The 14,917-nt window shown below is 39.8% G+C and overlaps 1 protein-coding gene across 1 annotated transcript in view; it reads left to right on the forward strand.

The window, feature by feature from the left end:
* Positions 1-8,226: 8,226 nt before the first annotated feature.
* The window catches only part of SUCLA2 (succinate-CoA ligase ADP-forming subunit beta), a 45,967-nt gene continuing 39,276 nt past the window's right edge, over positions 8,227-14,917 (forward strand). The window contains exons 1-2 of the mRNA XM_028106321.2: positions 8,227-8,361; positions 13,373-13,553. Of these exons, the coding sequence (XP_027962122.1) occupies positions 8,272-8,361; positions 13,373-13,553 (271 nt within the window). The 5' untranslated portion in view covers positions 8,227-8,271. The remainder of the gene's footprint in view (positions 8,362-13,372; positions 13,554-14,917) is intronic.

Consider the following 14,917-nt stretch of genomic DNA (forward strand, 5'->3'; position numbering starts at 1 on the left):
TCAAGACCCAGGATAATGCCACACTAATCAAGAGACTGTGGCATGTATGTATGTATGTATTTATTTTAGAGAGAGAGAGAGCAAGCACAAGTGGGGAAGAGCAGGGGGAAAGGGAAAGAGAGACTTCTAAGCAGGGTTCATGCCCAGCATAAAGCCTGACATGGGGCTTGATCCCAGGACCCTGAGATCATGACCTGAGCTGAAACCAAGAGTCAGACGTCCAACCAACTGAGCCACCCAGGCACCTGGAGAGTGTGGTATTTATTAAAGCATAGACACATAAATCAGTGGAACAGAATGGAGAAGCCAGAAATAGACTTTATAACAGATGGTGCTAGAGCAACAAAAACAAAAGATCATTTATACTTGATGCCACATACAACATTTCATTCAAAATAGACTATTCCTAAATAAAAACTCCTAAAAGTATAAATTTTCTATAAGAAAATATAAGAGAATATCTTTGTGATCTGGGTTAGGCATAGATTTCCTAGATAGGACACCAAAGGCATGATCTGTTAAAAACAATTGATAGTTTGGACTTCATCAAAACTTAAAACTCACTCTCTTTGAGAGACACTATTAGGGATGGATTGTATTTCACCCCTTCCCAAATATATTTGATTATGGGGACTTTGGGAAGTAATTTGACTTAGATGAGGTCATAAAGGTGGGATCCTCATGATGGGATTATGCCTTTACAAGAGACCAGAGAGCTTGATCTCTCTTTCCCCAACATGTGAGGACATGAGAAGAAAGTGGCTATCTGTACACCAGAAAGAGGGCTCTCACAAGGAGTTGAATCTGCTGGCACCTTGATCTTGGACTTCCCAGCCTCCAGAACTGTGAGAAACAAATGCCTGTTGCTTAAGCTGCCCGGTCTATGGTATTTCATTACAGAATCCTGAGCTAACTAAGATATAAACTATGTTTCAAAATGAAGACAAGCTACAGACTTAGGAGAAAAATGTGTAAAGCACATTTCTGATAAAGGACTTGGATATAGAATATGTAAGGAATCCTCAAAACCCAACAATAAAAGCTAACAACCCAATAAATAAATGGGCAAAATTATTGAACTGAGATTTCACCAAAAAGCAATATGGGTGGCAAACACATGCAAATATTTCAACATGATGAGTCATTAAAAATTTAAAACTACATTGAGGTACCTATATACATCTATTAGAATGAATATTTTTTTTTTTTAATCACAAAGACTGGTAATATCAAATGCTGGAAGTCCAGTTAGAACTCTTACACAAATCTCTTGTCAAATAAATAAATAAGGGGGTGCCTGGGTGGCTCATATGATTAAGCATCTGCCTTCAGCTCAGGTCATGATCTCCAATTCCTGCGATGGAGCTCCCAGCTCAGCAGGGAGTCTGTTTCTCCCTCTCCCTCTCCCCCTGCTTGTGCTCTCTCTGTCTCTCTCTCAAATGAATAGATACAATCTTAAAAAAATAAAATAGTGATTTATAAACACACACACACACACAAAATAAATAATCTTTAAAAAAGTTTATAAAAAAAAGAACTCTCACACATCATTGGTGGGAATGCAAAATGGTACAGCCACTTTGGGGAAAGCAATTTATTGTTTCATATAATGTTAAGCATAGGTTTATCATACAACTCAGCAATCCCATTCTTAGATATTTACCCAAAAGAAATGAAAACTTATGTTATCTTCAGGACCTGTATGCAAATGTTTTAGTGGCTTTATGCATAATAATAAAAAACTGTAAATAACTCAAATGGTCTTCAACTGGCAAAGGGATAAATCAACTGTAGTACATTCATACAGTGTAGTAAATTCAGACAATAGAAAACTACTCAGCAATATAAAGGCACAAACTTCTGATCCATTTAACATGGATAAACTTACATTATACTAAGTGAAAGAAATCAGATATAAAAAGCTACCATGTGTATGATCCCATTTCTATGACATTCTGTTAGAGTCAAAACTATAGACATAGCAAAAAGTTCAGCTTTGCCTGGGGCTGAGCATGTGAGGAGGTTGACTAAAAGGGCATGAGAGATGTGGGTGAAGGAACTGTTCTATATCTTGATTGTGGCAGCGATAACATGGCTACGTGTTTGTCAAAACTCAAGAATTATACACTAAAATGGGTGAAACTTACTATATGTATATAATGCCTCAATAATCTAATCTAACTTTAAAAAAAAGCCAAAAAAAAATGCAATGTGGAGTTGTGGAAAGAAAAAGTTGAGCTGGCAGTTCAGCAGTGGAGAGCTTCAAGGCAGCACAGAGCTAAGCTGCCCTATTTTACCGATGTTAAAAGTTGTCATTCTTGTGTGTGGAGTTGTTCTCTGGAGATTATGGTGTTTCCTGGGAGCTAGCCTTAGGATGGAGCCTGAGCTGGGAGTGCGGGGGGAGTGTGTGTTCAAGGTCACAGGCATCCTGTTAAGGAGAGTAGGCTACTCCTAAACACATAGTAGGAAGTCAGGGGCTAAAGGGAGTGGTGGGCAAGGACAGCCTGTGACATTCAGGAGTCACATTTAGTAGCCAGTTTAAAGTTTTCCTTTATTGGGTTTATAATTCCATTTTACTATCCTGAAGCCTTCAATAAAGTCTGTTTACATGTTACAGGCTGGTCTTAACCTATGCTTTGAAGAGTTGTGTAAAGATGTGAAAAAAGAATAGCATCAGGCCCAAGACGCACTGAGGTCAAGGAGAATGTCTTTGATCTCAATGTTCTGGGGACTTGGAGCAGTGACTGACATGTAAGTGCCCAATAGATGAATATGTGAACAGAAGCTTCTCTCCTCATTATTGATGTGGAGAACAAAGGCAAAAGAAAAAAAAAAAAACTTCCTTAAACTTACAGCCCATTGATAAGTATTTGGGACAGGCAGTGTGACCTTCCTCCAGGAACTCACTGCCTCAATGTTAATACTTGGCTAAAGGCAAAAGGCAAGCTTAGCTTGACATTAGCCTGACCTCCAGGATCCTATAAGTCTACTTTAACATATGAAAGTCCCTTGGCAACTCCCTTTATCTCTACCCATTCTACCCACTGCAAGATATCTGCTAGCAATAATCCTCCAAGCTTACAGCAAACTGATAAACATCTGAAGAGTCTCTTGACTAGGGTTTTACAGGACAGTAGTAAATGACCTTTTCCTAACAACAGCTAGCCTCTCAAGGTCCTGGATACCTTGCTTCCAAATTCCTTAGAGATTTACACCATCCCTAACCCTCTCCCAACTTGGAAGTATGTAATCAGTCACTCATGACCCCAGGGCAGCTCTTAACTGCCCTTGGGTTCTGTCCCTGTGCTTTGATAAAACCACCCTTTTTGCACCAAAGATGTCTCAAGAATTCCTTCTTGACCGTTCGCTCCCGTTCGCTCCCGTTCGCTCCCGTTCGCTCCCAAACCCCAACATTTCACATCAATTATCAGTGTAACAAAATAGTTTCAATGTATTTAAACAAACTAGAAAACAATTTTTTCCTGAAATATTTATGTATATGTAAAAAGGTGGCATGATTCACATGAAATACAAATAGTGATGAAGGGAAAAAGACACCAAACTGATTGATGTTTATGAATCATACAAGAGAAGTGTAAATCAACCCACTTAGTTGTCACTCTATTTTAGAGAATTCACATATCACAATTACCTTCTGCAGGGTTTCCAACTAGGTGACCAAGGTATACCAGCAGTTCCTGCAGCATTAGAACCTAACAGAGCTTCATATTGCCACATCTCCTTCCTAGTTTATTCAGATTCCCAGCTAAAGGGTGGGGTAGCCAGGCACAAGGGCCCCTCCCCTGCCCAATTCCAGGCTTTATTGGGAGAGCACTGTTTTCCTCCCAGCCTGTCCTGTGTTTGATATTCAAAGCTGTATATAACTCATGCACCCACCTGATGGTTTTACGCAGCATGATGTTGTATGCATTAAGGCAGAATTTAAATTTAACAAATTGAACTCACATCATAACTCAGATGCACGAAAATAATGACTTTCTTTCTCTTTCTCCCTTCCTTCCTTCCTTTCATTTTTTCCCTCAAATTCTTTGTCATTAGTTGGCATATGGGTCTGTAGAGAATTCGTTACCGTCTGGTTCAAGACAGTCCAGCCTAATAATTTAGTCAGGCCCCTTTTAAAATCACATTCAGTCTATCTTGGTTTCAACAGCTGGCCTCTCAGTCAACTTTCTCCCTCTTATTTTTACTTAAGACATCCAGATGTATGAAGTTGTGTATGTGGCTTGTGACATACTGTTTAACACTTTTGGAAGACAGTTTCCTTGAGTCCATGTGGACTTAACATGTGCCCAGGGATCAGGCAGGTAAGAAATCTGGAGTCCTCACATAACAACCAAGCGTGGCTGAAAGCCCCCCTCTGCCTGACTGTACCATGTTACCGAGTGTGTTCTGGTTCTGGAGATTCTTCAAGGCAACCTTATCTCAGAGCCTGAACATGGAAGTGTGACAAGACTGGGGCAGGGCCAAATCTTCTGCCTTCAACATTGCTCCCAGTGGAGCAGTGATGCCAAGTTCATTTCATATTTTCATATGTAGGAGATATATGAATATTTGTGTACCTTGGAAGTTGAATTCTATTATTAATCTTATTACGTTAAGTGCCAGAAAATCAACCTCTGGCAAATCAGGATCTATCTCCCTCCCACCTCCTTAGATCCAGGAGATAAATGCAGTGACAGATGAGCAGGGAACAGCTAGTCTGTGGTATTGTTAGATAACTAAGCTGACATTTATTGTCACATTCCTTTTCCAATATGCTCTGCGTCATTGTTCCTTAGAGGTCTATCCTTATATGTTTCCACCTGCTTTCTCTCCATGCTTGTCTACATAGCTGTCAAGGTTCTGGAAGCCATTGCAGGCTTCCCCAGCTTTGGTGGGGTGGGTACAAATCCTGGGAATATGATTCAGCTCCATTTGCAGGGGTATACCAGCCTGCCAGAGGTTTCCACTTCTTCTGTGCCACCTATGTGCTCAGGGGATTTTGTGTCTTCTTCCAATATCCCTTGTTTTAGATCCCCCAAACTCTTTGGGGGTGGTAGAATAACCCTTCATCCTGGACACAATGGCATTGGAGAATATATGACACAGGGGCCCTCCGCCAGGAACCACTAGAGTGTCTTGCTTCCCTCCCACTTTCCTCTCTCCATATTCTCTAGGGAAGAGATAATTCCAGTTCTATTTCTGAGGCATAAACTTTCCTTGAGTCCTTCTTGGTTCTGGCTTTTGAAACTTGAAGTTCAGTCTCTTGCAGGTCTCAGGCTTTGCATTTACATCTCAAAGTCTGTCCTCTGATGGTCTGCACCATCATTCTTTCCTTTAGGTAGTGAATACTATTAATAAATGGAGTGAAAGGTAAAAGGTTAACGAAAATGATAAGACGATATGAATCTTAGTTATTTTCTCAAATTCTCATCTTGCCATATGGAATTGGGTTCAGATGTTGTGCTGGAACAATCAAGTAAAAGCTATGACTCTGGGCAAGTTACTTACTGTTTCTGAACCTCTGTTTTCCCTTCTGTAAAATGCAGGACTGTGAGGATTACTAAGATGTGTTTCTGTCTTTTGCTACTGCCATTCTAGGGTGGTCTAGGTAAGTGTTCCTACTATTACTTCTGAGGCTTTAAAAGAACTAAGAGAAATCCTGTGTAAACATACAGTTGTCTCATACTCTGTTACTCCTTCTTCCTTCACTACTAAACTCTATATAAATCTGGTAACTGTTTATTTCTCTGGCACAGATTGGACGGGTAAAATGGAATAAGTTGAAAACCAGAGAATTCTGAAAATGTCTCATGGTAAAATAAAGGATAGAAAAAAAATGTATGTAAGAATCTGGCACCAAGGGTGCCTGGGTGGCTCAGTCGTTAAGTGCCTGCCTTCTGCTCAGGTCATGATCCTGGAGTCCCAGGAGACAGTCCTGCATCCAGCTCTCTGCTCAGCGGGAAGCCTGCTTCTCCCTCTTCCACTCCCCCTGCTTGTGTTCCCTCTCTCGCTGTCTCTCTCACTGTCAAATAAATAAATAAAATCTTTAAAAAAAAAAAAGAAAGAGAATCTGGCACCAAAAACTAAGTGTTCAGTAAATTGCCATTATTCAGTCAGTCATCAATAGAAGTTCAGGGTAAGCCGATATATTGGAAGTTGTTTCTACAGCACTTGGTAATTCTATTAATTCTATAGTTAACAGTAGGACAATTTATTTCAAGTGTTTCATTTCTCTGTAAAAAAAATTTAGCAAGAGTAATTTGGACTACATTTCAAACTTGCCTCCTTCTTTTTGTATGACTTAAAATACAAACCAAACCTCTTTTCTGTATCTTTGTGAATTGTCATACTTGTTTCTAAGTTTGAATCTGTCTCCAACATTTCTTTCTTTTTTTTTTTTTAAAGATTTTATTTATTTATTTGACAGAGAGAGAGAGACAGTGAGAGAGGGAACACAAGCAGGGAGAGTAGAGAGGGAGAAGCAGGCTTCCCATCAAGCAGGGAGCCCAATGCGGGGCTCGATCCCAGGACCCTGGGATCATGACCTGAGCCGAAGGCAGACGCTTAACGACTGAGCCACCCAGGCGCCCCTCCAACATTTCATCCATTGCATTTTCAATGTGATTCATGGCAGCCACTTTTCTCATCTGTGCCGATAAGTTTGCATTCACTAACTGGCTACATATTTAGAATCTCTCGAATCTAGATGGTGTTAACACTGATAGGTAGTGCTAACATTTCCAAGTCAGCTCTTTCTTCTATAATCCCATTTACATTTGTTTCAAATACTGCAAAGTTATTTGTAAAGTGAGTTAAAAGATTTTTTTAAGTTTTTAATTCCAGTTAACATACAGTGTTATATTAGTTTCAGGTGTACAATATAGTGATTCAACACTTCCATACATCACCCAGTGCTCACCACAACTGGTACATTCCTTAATCCCCATCACCTGACCAATAGGAGAATTTAGATAAGGCTTTGCTCTGGGCAATAAAATGTGGCAGGTGTAACAATTTAATGATTTTAAGGGACTGTGAAAAAAATTAAAGTCTCTCCCTCAGGAAATTTCTCTTCCCCTTTTTCCTGCACACCACGCCCATCCTTAATCTCCAAGTAGAGGATTAAAGTCTCTCCCTCAGGAAATTTCTCTTCCCCTTTTTCCTGCACACCACGCCCATCCTTAATCTCCAAGTAGAGGCAGAGATAGACAAAGTGGGAGACTACAGGTCAAGCATAAGAGTAACATTGCACTTGAAGAATAATTTTCCCCCTGTCTTCATATACTCTCCCCCTACCCTCCACCTCCGCATATTCTACTTCATACATTCTGCCTACTAGTTTCTAAGATCCTTGTAGAAAAAAATTACAAAAGTGTTTGCTGCAGAAAAAGTAGTTTCTTAGTAAAGCAATTTCATTTTTTAAGGCTGACTGCCAGACTCCTGGGATTGAGCCCTGCAACAGGCTCCCTACACAGCGGGGAACCTGCTTCTCCCTCTGCCTGCCACTTTCTTGTGCTTGTGCTCTCTCTCAGATAAATTAAAAAATAATAAATAAAACTAGATATCCAGAGGAGAATAGGCACCAGCCATCTGTCCAGTGGTCAAGTCTTGATGGGGCACACATTTCATCTCAGGGTTTTCAATGTTTAGTGTGTGTATTCTCATTCACCTGAGAGCTCTAAGAAATCCTGACTCCATCCTCAGGTGGGTCTGGTGAGGGAAATTTTTCTAAAGCTTCCTAGGCGATTCTGTGTGCCATTTGGATTGGTAACTAGTGGCTGATCGTCTTTTTTTTTTTCTTTTTGGAAGGTAGAATCGCTTTGTTTTATTCACTGCTGTATCAACGCAAACTTTGGCACAAAGCGGACACTGAGTACTTATTTTTTGAATGAACCCCATCTTACAGATAAGGCAACTGAGGCTCAGAGAGGTTCAGATCACACAGATGGCAACGCTGGTCATTTTTCCAATACCACATCTTACCACTTTACCAGGAAATGTTCAGGTTGCTTTCTGGTCACAGGTTGGATATTGAGGCTGCCGTGCTGAGATCTAAAGGTCAAAGTTCGCTCTGTGCGCGTCAACCCCATCCTTGCTTGAGCTGGCAATTTCTGCTAAGGGAATCCGCATTTGCAGCGTTAACACCAGGTCCCGCCCGCCATGGGTGGGGCCAGGGGTTGGAGTGCGCGTCGGGAGCAGCTGGGTCGCCGGCCGCCTCGCGCCTCTGCGCCTGCGCACGGCGCCGAGGGGACGGGGTCGGGCTCAGAAATGGCGGCCTCCATGTTCTACAGCCGGTTATTAGCCACGGCCGCCCTTAGGAGCCGCGGGTCCCGGCCGGCGCTGCGGGCCGCCGCCCAGGTATTGCGGCCCAGCCCGCTCTCGCTTCGAGGGTCGGCAGGAGAAAGGGCGAGGTGGGAGACCTGGCTCCTGTGGGCGAGGTGTGAGGGGATGCGAGGCCCGGCTCGGGGTCACTTCGCAATAGGTGACATTGGGTGACATGGGTGTGCCCAGTCGGGCCCGCGGGCGGCTTGCCCTGGAGTGCTGCCCGCTGTGACTGCGAGAGGGCCCATGTTTGCGCCGCTCTGCTCTCGTCCTCAGCCCGCGGGGAGGGCTGCTTTCTCAGTTTCTGAGGGGCGGCGGGGAGGCGGGTGAGGGGGCCTGGGCAGTTTCTGCTGCTTTTCCCGCACCCCGCGCAGGGGGCAGAGGGATCCGTGGCCCTTCTTTGGGAGGGGGAAGATGCCCTTCAGATGTACTTTTATGCCCCTTGGGAGCTGTCGTAGGTGGGAATGTTTTCACAGGACCAGCTTGCTGACGGGCCTCTTGGGACGAGGCAGGGAAGTTTCCCACCTCCTCCCCCATGTAGTTGTTTTCTGTTTGTCAGTTTACCAGCTGGGGAAGTAAGACAGTTACCTTTTGGATCACTTCATTTTTGGGTAGAATATAGCATCATCACAAGTTTTTGTTTGTCTGTTTTGATTTTTTGTTTTGGAGTGTTTACCGTGTTGCTAGGTACTGAGCTAGGCATTTTACTTGTAGTTTGTTAGGCTTTCCAGCAGCACTATAAGGGCGTCATTAATATCCTACTCATTGATGAAGAAACTGGCTTAGAGAGCAAGTAATTTGCGCTCCGTCACAAAGCAGGTAGGGTCAAAGCTAAGGCTTAATTCCAGAACTGTCTGGCTCCAAAGCCTGTGTGTTTGAGTCTGCTCCTCAATTTTTTCCGGAAGACTTGGCCTGTTCTTTCCAGCGTTGACACCAAGAAACTTGTGAAAGGGCATGATAGGCTTCATAAGTCAATTCCAGAGTTTTAGATTATGTTCTGAAATTAACTCCTTAGACATGACAAAAATGAATTGATTTGGACTTTTTTTTCTTTATTCCCTAAACCTGGAGGCAGTGAATTACATGAGTATGCTTCTTAATAGGAGAAGTGATTTTTTTTTTTTGGCCTTGAACTTCCTTCTTAGGAGTCTTAAAGAGTGCTGTCTTGTTTTTAGAAAATGAGGATGTGGTGAACAAATATCTTTTCATCTGTCCTTTTGGAAATTCTTTTGAAAGCTCTTGTCTTTCCATATGGAGGTGCCTAGTATATTGTCTTAACAACATCTCTTCCACCCACACATTAAATAATACAGATTTAGAATTTGGAAGGCCCTTAATATAACCCCTTGCTTTTGTAGATGACACAGAGGTGCAGGATCCTAGGAAAATTGTTCAAGGTCACACAGTGAGTTTAGCAAATATTCTTAAACATTTTGTTTAGTTCTATGACCCTCCTAGTTTCTTTGGGGGACTTTTGTCCAGTGTATCTGATAAAATAGTTCAGGTTATGAGCAGATGAACTAATTTTAAATATTTTCTCAGTTGTCGTGAATCACGTTCTCCAGTAACTACATTTTCCCACTTTTGAATTAATGATTTAAATTAGGTGAATGATTGATTAAATGGGTGGTGGTATAGGGATTTGGCCAGGAGTTGGTGGCCTTTTGGCAGTAGGAATCTTCTAAGTGATAATGTGGAGAAAGACAAAGACTTCGGTGTGGGAATCCTTGTGATTCTTCAGGAATATTTATTACCAGGGTAATTAAAAAACTGATATTTCAAGTCATAACTTCTAGTGGTGCAAGGAAAGGATTATCAACACTTGAGTTATTAAAAAACCTTTAAGGAGGTATAAAAGCCAGCAGCATACCTTATGAGTACTACTGATTCTTTGTGAATATAGATATTTGAAAGAAACTGTAAAAATATACTCAGAGCTTTGTGTCATTGGTTTACCCTGAACTTTTTTTTGGAAAAATTTCAGACTGATAGAATGTTCCAGCAATAGTACAGTGAGCACATATATTGCTTTCACACATTTTCTTTATCTTTAAAAAATTATTCATGTGCATATATATATGTTTATATATGTATGTGTGTATAAAATTACATTCATTTATTTTTGCTCAACCATTTAAGATAGGTGGCAGGTGTGGGCACTTCATCCCTACATAGTATTTGAGCACACACCTTTTATTTTATTTTTTTTAAGATTTTATTTACTTATTCATGAGAGACAGAGAGAGAGAGAGAGAGAGAGGCAGAGGGAGAAGCAGGCTCCCAAGGAGCAGGGAGCCCGATGCGTTACTCAATCCCAGGACTCTGGGATCATGACCTGAGCCGAAGGCAGACGCTTAACCATCTGAGCCACCCAGGCACCCGAGCACATGCTTTTTAAACATAAGGACTTTCTCCTTAATATCTACAACATAGTTATCATATTTAGGAAATTTGTAATTATCATACTTTGGAAATTTAGATTTAGATTTCTCAAGTTCTCAAATGTCCTTTATAGATAGTAGTTTATTGATTTTTTTCAAAGATTTATTTGTTTGTGACAGAGTGCACCTGTGAGTGGGGAGGGGGGCAGGCGGAGAGGGAGAGGGGAAGGAGACTTCCAGCTGAGCCTGGAGCTTGCTGGGGGCTCCATTTCACCATGAGATCATGACCTGAGCTGAAGCCAAGAACCGGGAGCTTAACTGACTGAGCTACTCAGGAGCCCCAAGTTTTTTTATTTTCAAACTGGGATCAGGCCTCCACAGTATTTTTTCTAGTCTGTCCAGCTAATTAGGTGCTGCGTAATGACTCTGAATGCTCTTATATGTGTTGTAGGTGTTCATTTACATGCTCATTTACATTAAATGAATTCTGTGCCTGAGACCAAGTCAGTTTTATCCTTTCAGCATCCCTAGCACAGTGTCTGGTATGTAGGCCTTCAAAAAATAAATTGAGTGTGTAATTATTTTTACCAAGCTCTGCTAGGTACTCCCCGTCCCCCCTTATTTTTATTGTTATTTTGAGGTATAATTTATATAAAGTGTACAACTTTGGGTAGCTAGATTAATTTTTATGTATGTATACATTTGTGTAGCCACCGTTCAGATCAAGATATGTAATACTTTCAGCCCTGAGAAGCACCTATATCCTCTCTCCTTATTAGTACTCCCCAACAGAAGGTGACCACTAATTCTGGCTGACTTCTATCACTAATTTTGACTGGTTTTGAACTATATAAAAAGTATGTATTCTTGTGTTTGGTTTCTTTTCCTCAAAATTATGTTTTTGAGAATCCATTGTTTTGTGAGCAACAGGTATTTTTAAAAAATTGCTCTGTAATATCCTAGTATATGAATATGCCATATTTTATTCTGTTGATGGGAGATTGGGTCATTTTCACTTTTTATTTATTATGAATAAGCCTGCTATGCACATTCTTATATATATGCCTTTTGGTAGACTAAGCACTCATTTCTGTTGGGTATATACCCAGGAATGGGATTTCAGAAAGTAGATGTGTACTGAATGGTTTGGGATATTGCTGGTTTTTAATATTGAAGTGACACTAAATCAGGGAGTTGAGTTACTCTGGTGAAATGTTATTCAGGATTTTAGCTTACCAGATGAATCAAATAAGTTGTTACTAGGTGTGACTGACTTTAGACTAGTGGTTCTCAAACTGTAGGGTGCTTAAGAATCAGGTGAATGACTTGGTATGAATGCAGATTTCCTGAGGCCCATTCCACAGATTCTGATTTTGTAAATGAGAGTGGGGCCCCAGAATCTGCATTTTTAGACACATCCCAGGTAATTTTGATGCAGATGGCTCATGAACCCCCTTCAAGAAAGACTGTTTAATAAAGCAATAGTTGATAATGCAGCACTGCGCATTTCTGACCCTCTTAACTGTCTATAACATGGACTATTAGTAAATGGTTTCCAATCTTTTATATTAAAAAGAAATAGACTATATATGATCCCTTTAAATTCAATTCTTATGCTATTGTGTGTTTCATGTGAGCTGTGTTTCAGTATTCTGCATTCCTGTGTAGAGAATGGAAATGTATGGCTAATACTTAAATGTGTAATTTCAGTTCATTCTTCTAGGGCTTTCATAGCACTTAATTTGTTCTACATATTGTCATATAAAGTTGATAGGATTGAGGAATTTGGATGATATTTGCGGGCTATGAAATAGTTTCATTGAGGAAGTCAACTGGAAAGTGGTATCTGGATCAACACCTATGGGGGAGTGAAGGAAGGAGGATTGAGTAGAGGGTGAAGTAGAAATGTGGTACAGCTGCAGTAGGAACCTTTGCCTTTCCTGTGGGATATCTGGAACTAAGATGGTCCTTCAGAATTATCCCAAATGGGGGAAGGGTGCTGGGACTTTATATCCTTACCTCAACCCCCATTGACCAGTCATTGGATGCAGGCTGACAATGGGAAGATGTGACTTTGGGCAAAAAAGCCAATGAGAGGGCTCAGCTGAGAGCTGTCAGTAGCCAGGACTCCCAGCAGCTGGGCTATGAAAGGGGAATCTGAGTAGCACACCACAGTGATCACTACAGATGAAACCAGGGTTTTGAGTCTTGTGTGTATGAAAGAGTAATTACTCAACTATCACTCAACTAAGTACCACATATCTAGTGCCAAGGGATTTGTTTGGTGCTGGAAGAATGATGGAGAGAAGAAAGCTGGGAAGGATTTTTGGTTTGTTGGAAAAGATGAGGTTGTTTTTAGATCTGCTGAATTTGGCATTGAGGTAGAAATGCTCTGTAGGTCATTAGGGATATGGTAGTAGAGCTCAAATAAGACCAGACATGATGAGAAAATAGTTGAAACTACAAGGGTAACATTTGATATTTAGCTGGTAGGTTAGCTCTTAGGTTATAATTTAGGTACTCTGAATATTATTCTTTGATGATTTAATGTAACGGTTTTATTACAGTTATGAAGAACCAAGTACTGTATATAAAAATATTTTGAGAAGGTGTTTTTAATAAGTTCCAAATTGCTGTCATATATAATATGTCCCCAATTTCTTTAGGTTCTGGGAAGTTCTGGATTTTTTAACAACCATGGACTACAAATACAGCAGCAGCAAAAAAGGAATCTCTCACTACATGAATACATGAGTATGGAATTGTTGCAAGAAGCTGGTGTCTCCATTCCCAAAGGACATGTGGCAAAATCACCAGATGAAGCTTATGCAGTTGCCAAAAAATTAGGTACTAACTTAAGAAAAACTTAAGGCACTTTGACATGGGCACTTCTGATAAGATGTGAACTTTACTTAGAGTTTATAACAGCTTATAGGTTTTATTTTATTTTTTAAAAAATGAAATTTATTTAAAAGAGAAGGTGGAACTTTATGATTGTTGACATTCTAAAATTATTATGAGATTATTATGAGCTCCCACAGAGTTAGTAACTTAAGAACCAATTATATTGGAATTAGGAAGCCTTTAAAGTCTTGTTTTTAGTTGGAATATAGTTATGGGGAAGGAAGATCTGTTTAATATTCTGAAGCTTAAAAGACTGTTGTCTGATGATTCTTCAAGGAAATAGTGAAGAAAATCTTAGCTGTTTATGTGATTGTAAACAAGTCTAATATTCCTCCCCTGACTTTCTTTGACAGGAAAAGTATGGAACCAAGGTGGTGCGAGGGAGGGGAGAAGCTGAGTCCTAGACTGTAAGCTCCATGAGAGCAGGGTTTCTTTGTCTTATTTTGTCCAGTGATACATCCTAAACTCTTAGAAGAATACCTGGCACTTAGGTGGTCAGTAACTATTGATATTTGTTAAATGAATTAAGTACTTGCCCATGTTTATTAGTAGATTCTTTTATTGATAACAGAAAACTTAATAGCTTTTGTTAATTTGAATTTTGTTAATTTATATTAATCTCTTATTTAAAAAAATATTGACTTTGGAAGATATCCTTCACTGTACATTTTTAATGATTTAATATGAGGCCATAATAACGAGTAATTTACTAGCTATACACTGCATTTTATTTTTAGCAGTATTTAAAATCCCACCAGTTTTATGAAGATTAGCACAGTCTGTTGTATGTATACTTGATTAATAAGGCTTTGAATGTGCTTTAGTGAAGACTTTGCTTTTATTAGTATTTTAAGAAGGCAATGGAGCATTTAAAAATGTTTAAAATTTTTTAAGTTTTACTCTCATTTTGTACTTATTTGTTTCTAGAATGAGTTTTTCTTTTAAAAGTAAGGGTATGTACAAGTTCAGAAATATGTCATTTAAGTTATGTTTTTGAATGAGATGACTTCGAACATGATTTTTCATTGACAGTTTAATTTTTTGTTAATCAGAAAAAAAATCCTTTTTATTCGGATTATAAGCAAACTTCTTTTTATTCATTGAAAGCCTTGTGTAAATTGATACTAATTTTGGTGAAATTTTTTTTAATTAATGGTGACCTGTAGCTTCAACTTATGCATGGTAAAATATGTGCCTCATTTTTACCTTCAAAACACTGTATATTAGAGGCTCTTAAAGGTCAAGTTTAAAGAAAACTCGTGATTGTACTTTGTATTTCTGTAGTATTTCTTGCAAAGGCTACTTTT

This window comes from Eumetopias jubatus, unplaced genomic scaffold, assembly GCF_037043125.1.
Source record: "Eumetopias jubatus isolate StellerSeaLion01/CBP00866 unplaced genomic scaffold, mEumJub1_p1.0 scaffold_3, whole genome shotgun sequence".
In the NCBI taxonomy this organism is placed as follows: Eukaryota; Metazoa; Chordata; class Mammalia; order Carnivora; family Otariidae; genus Eumetopias; species Eumetopias jubatus.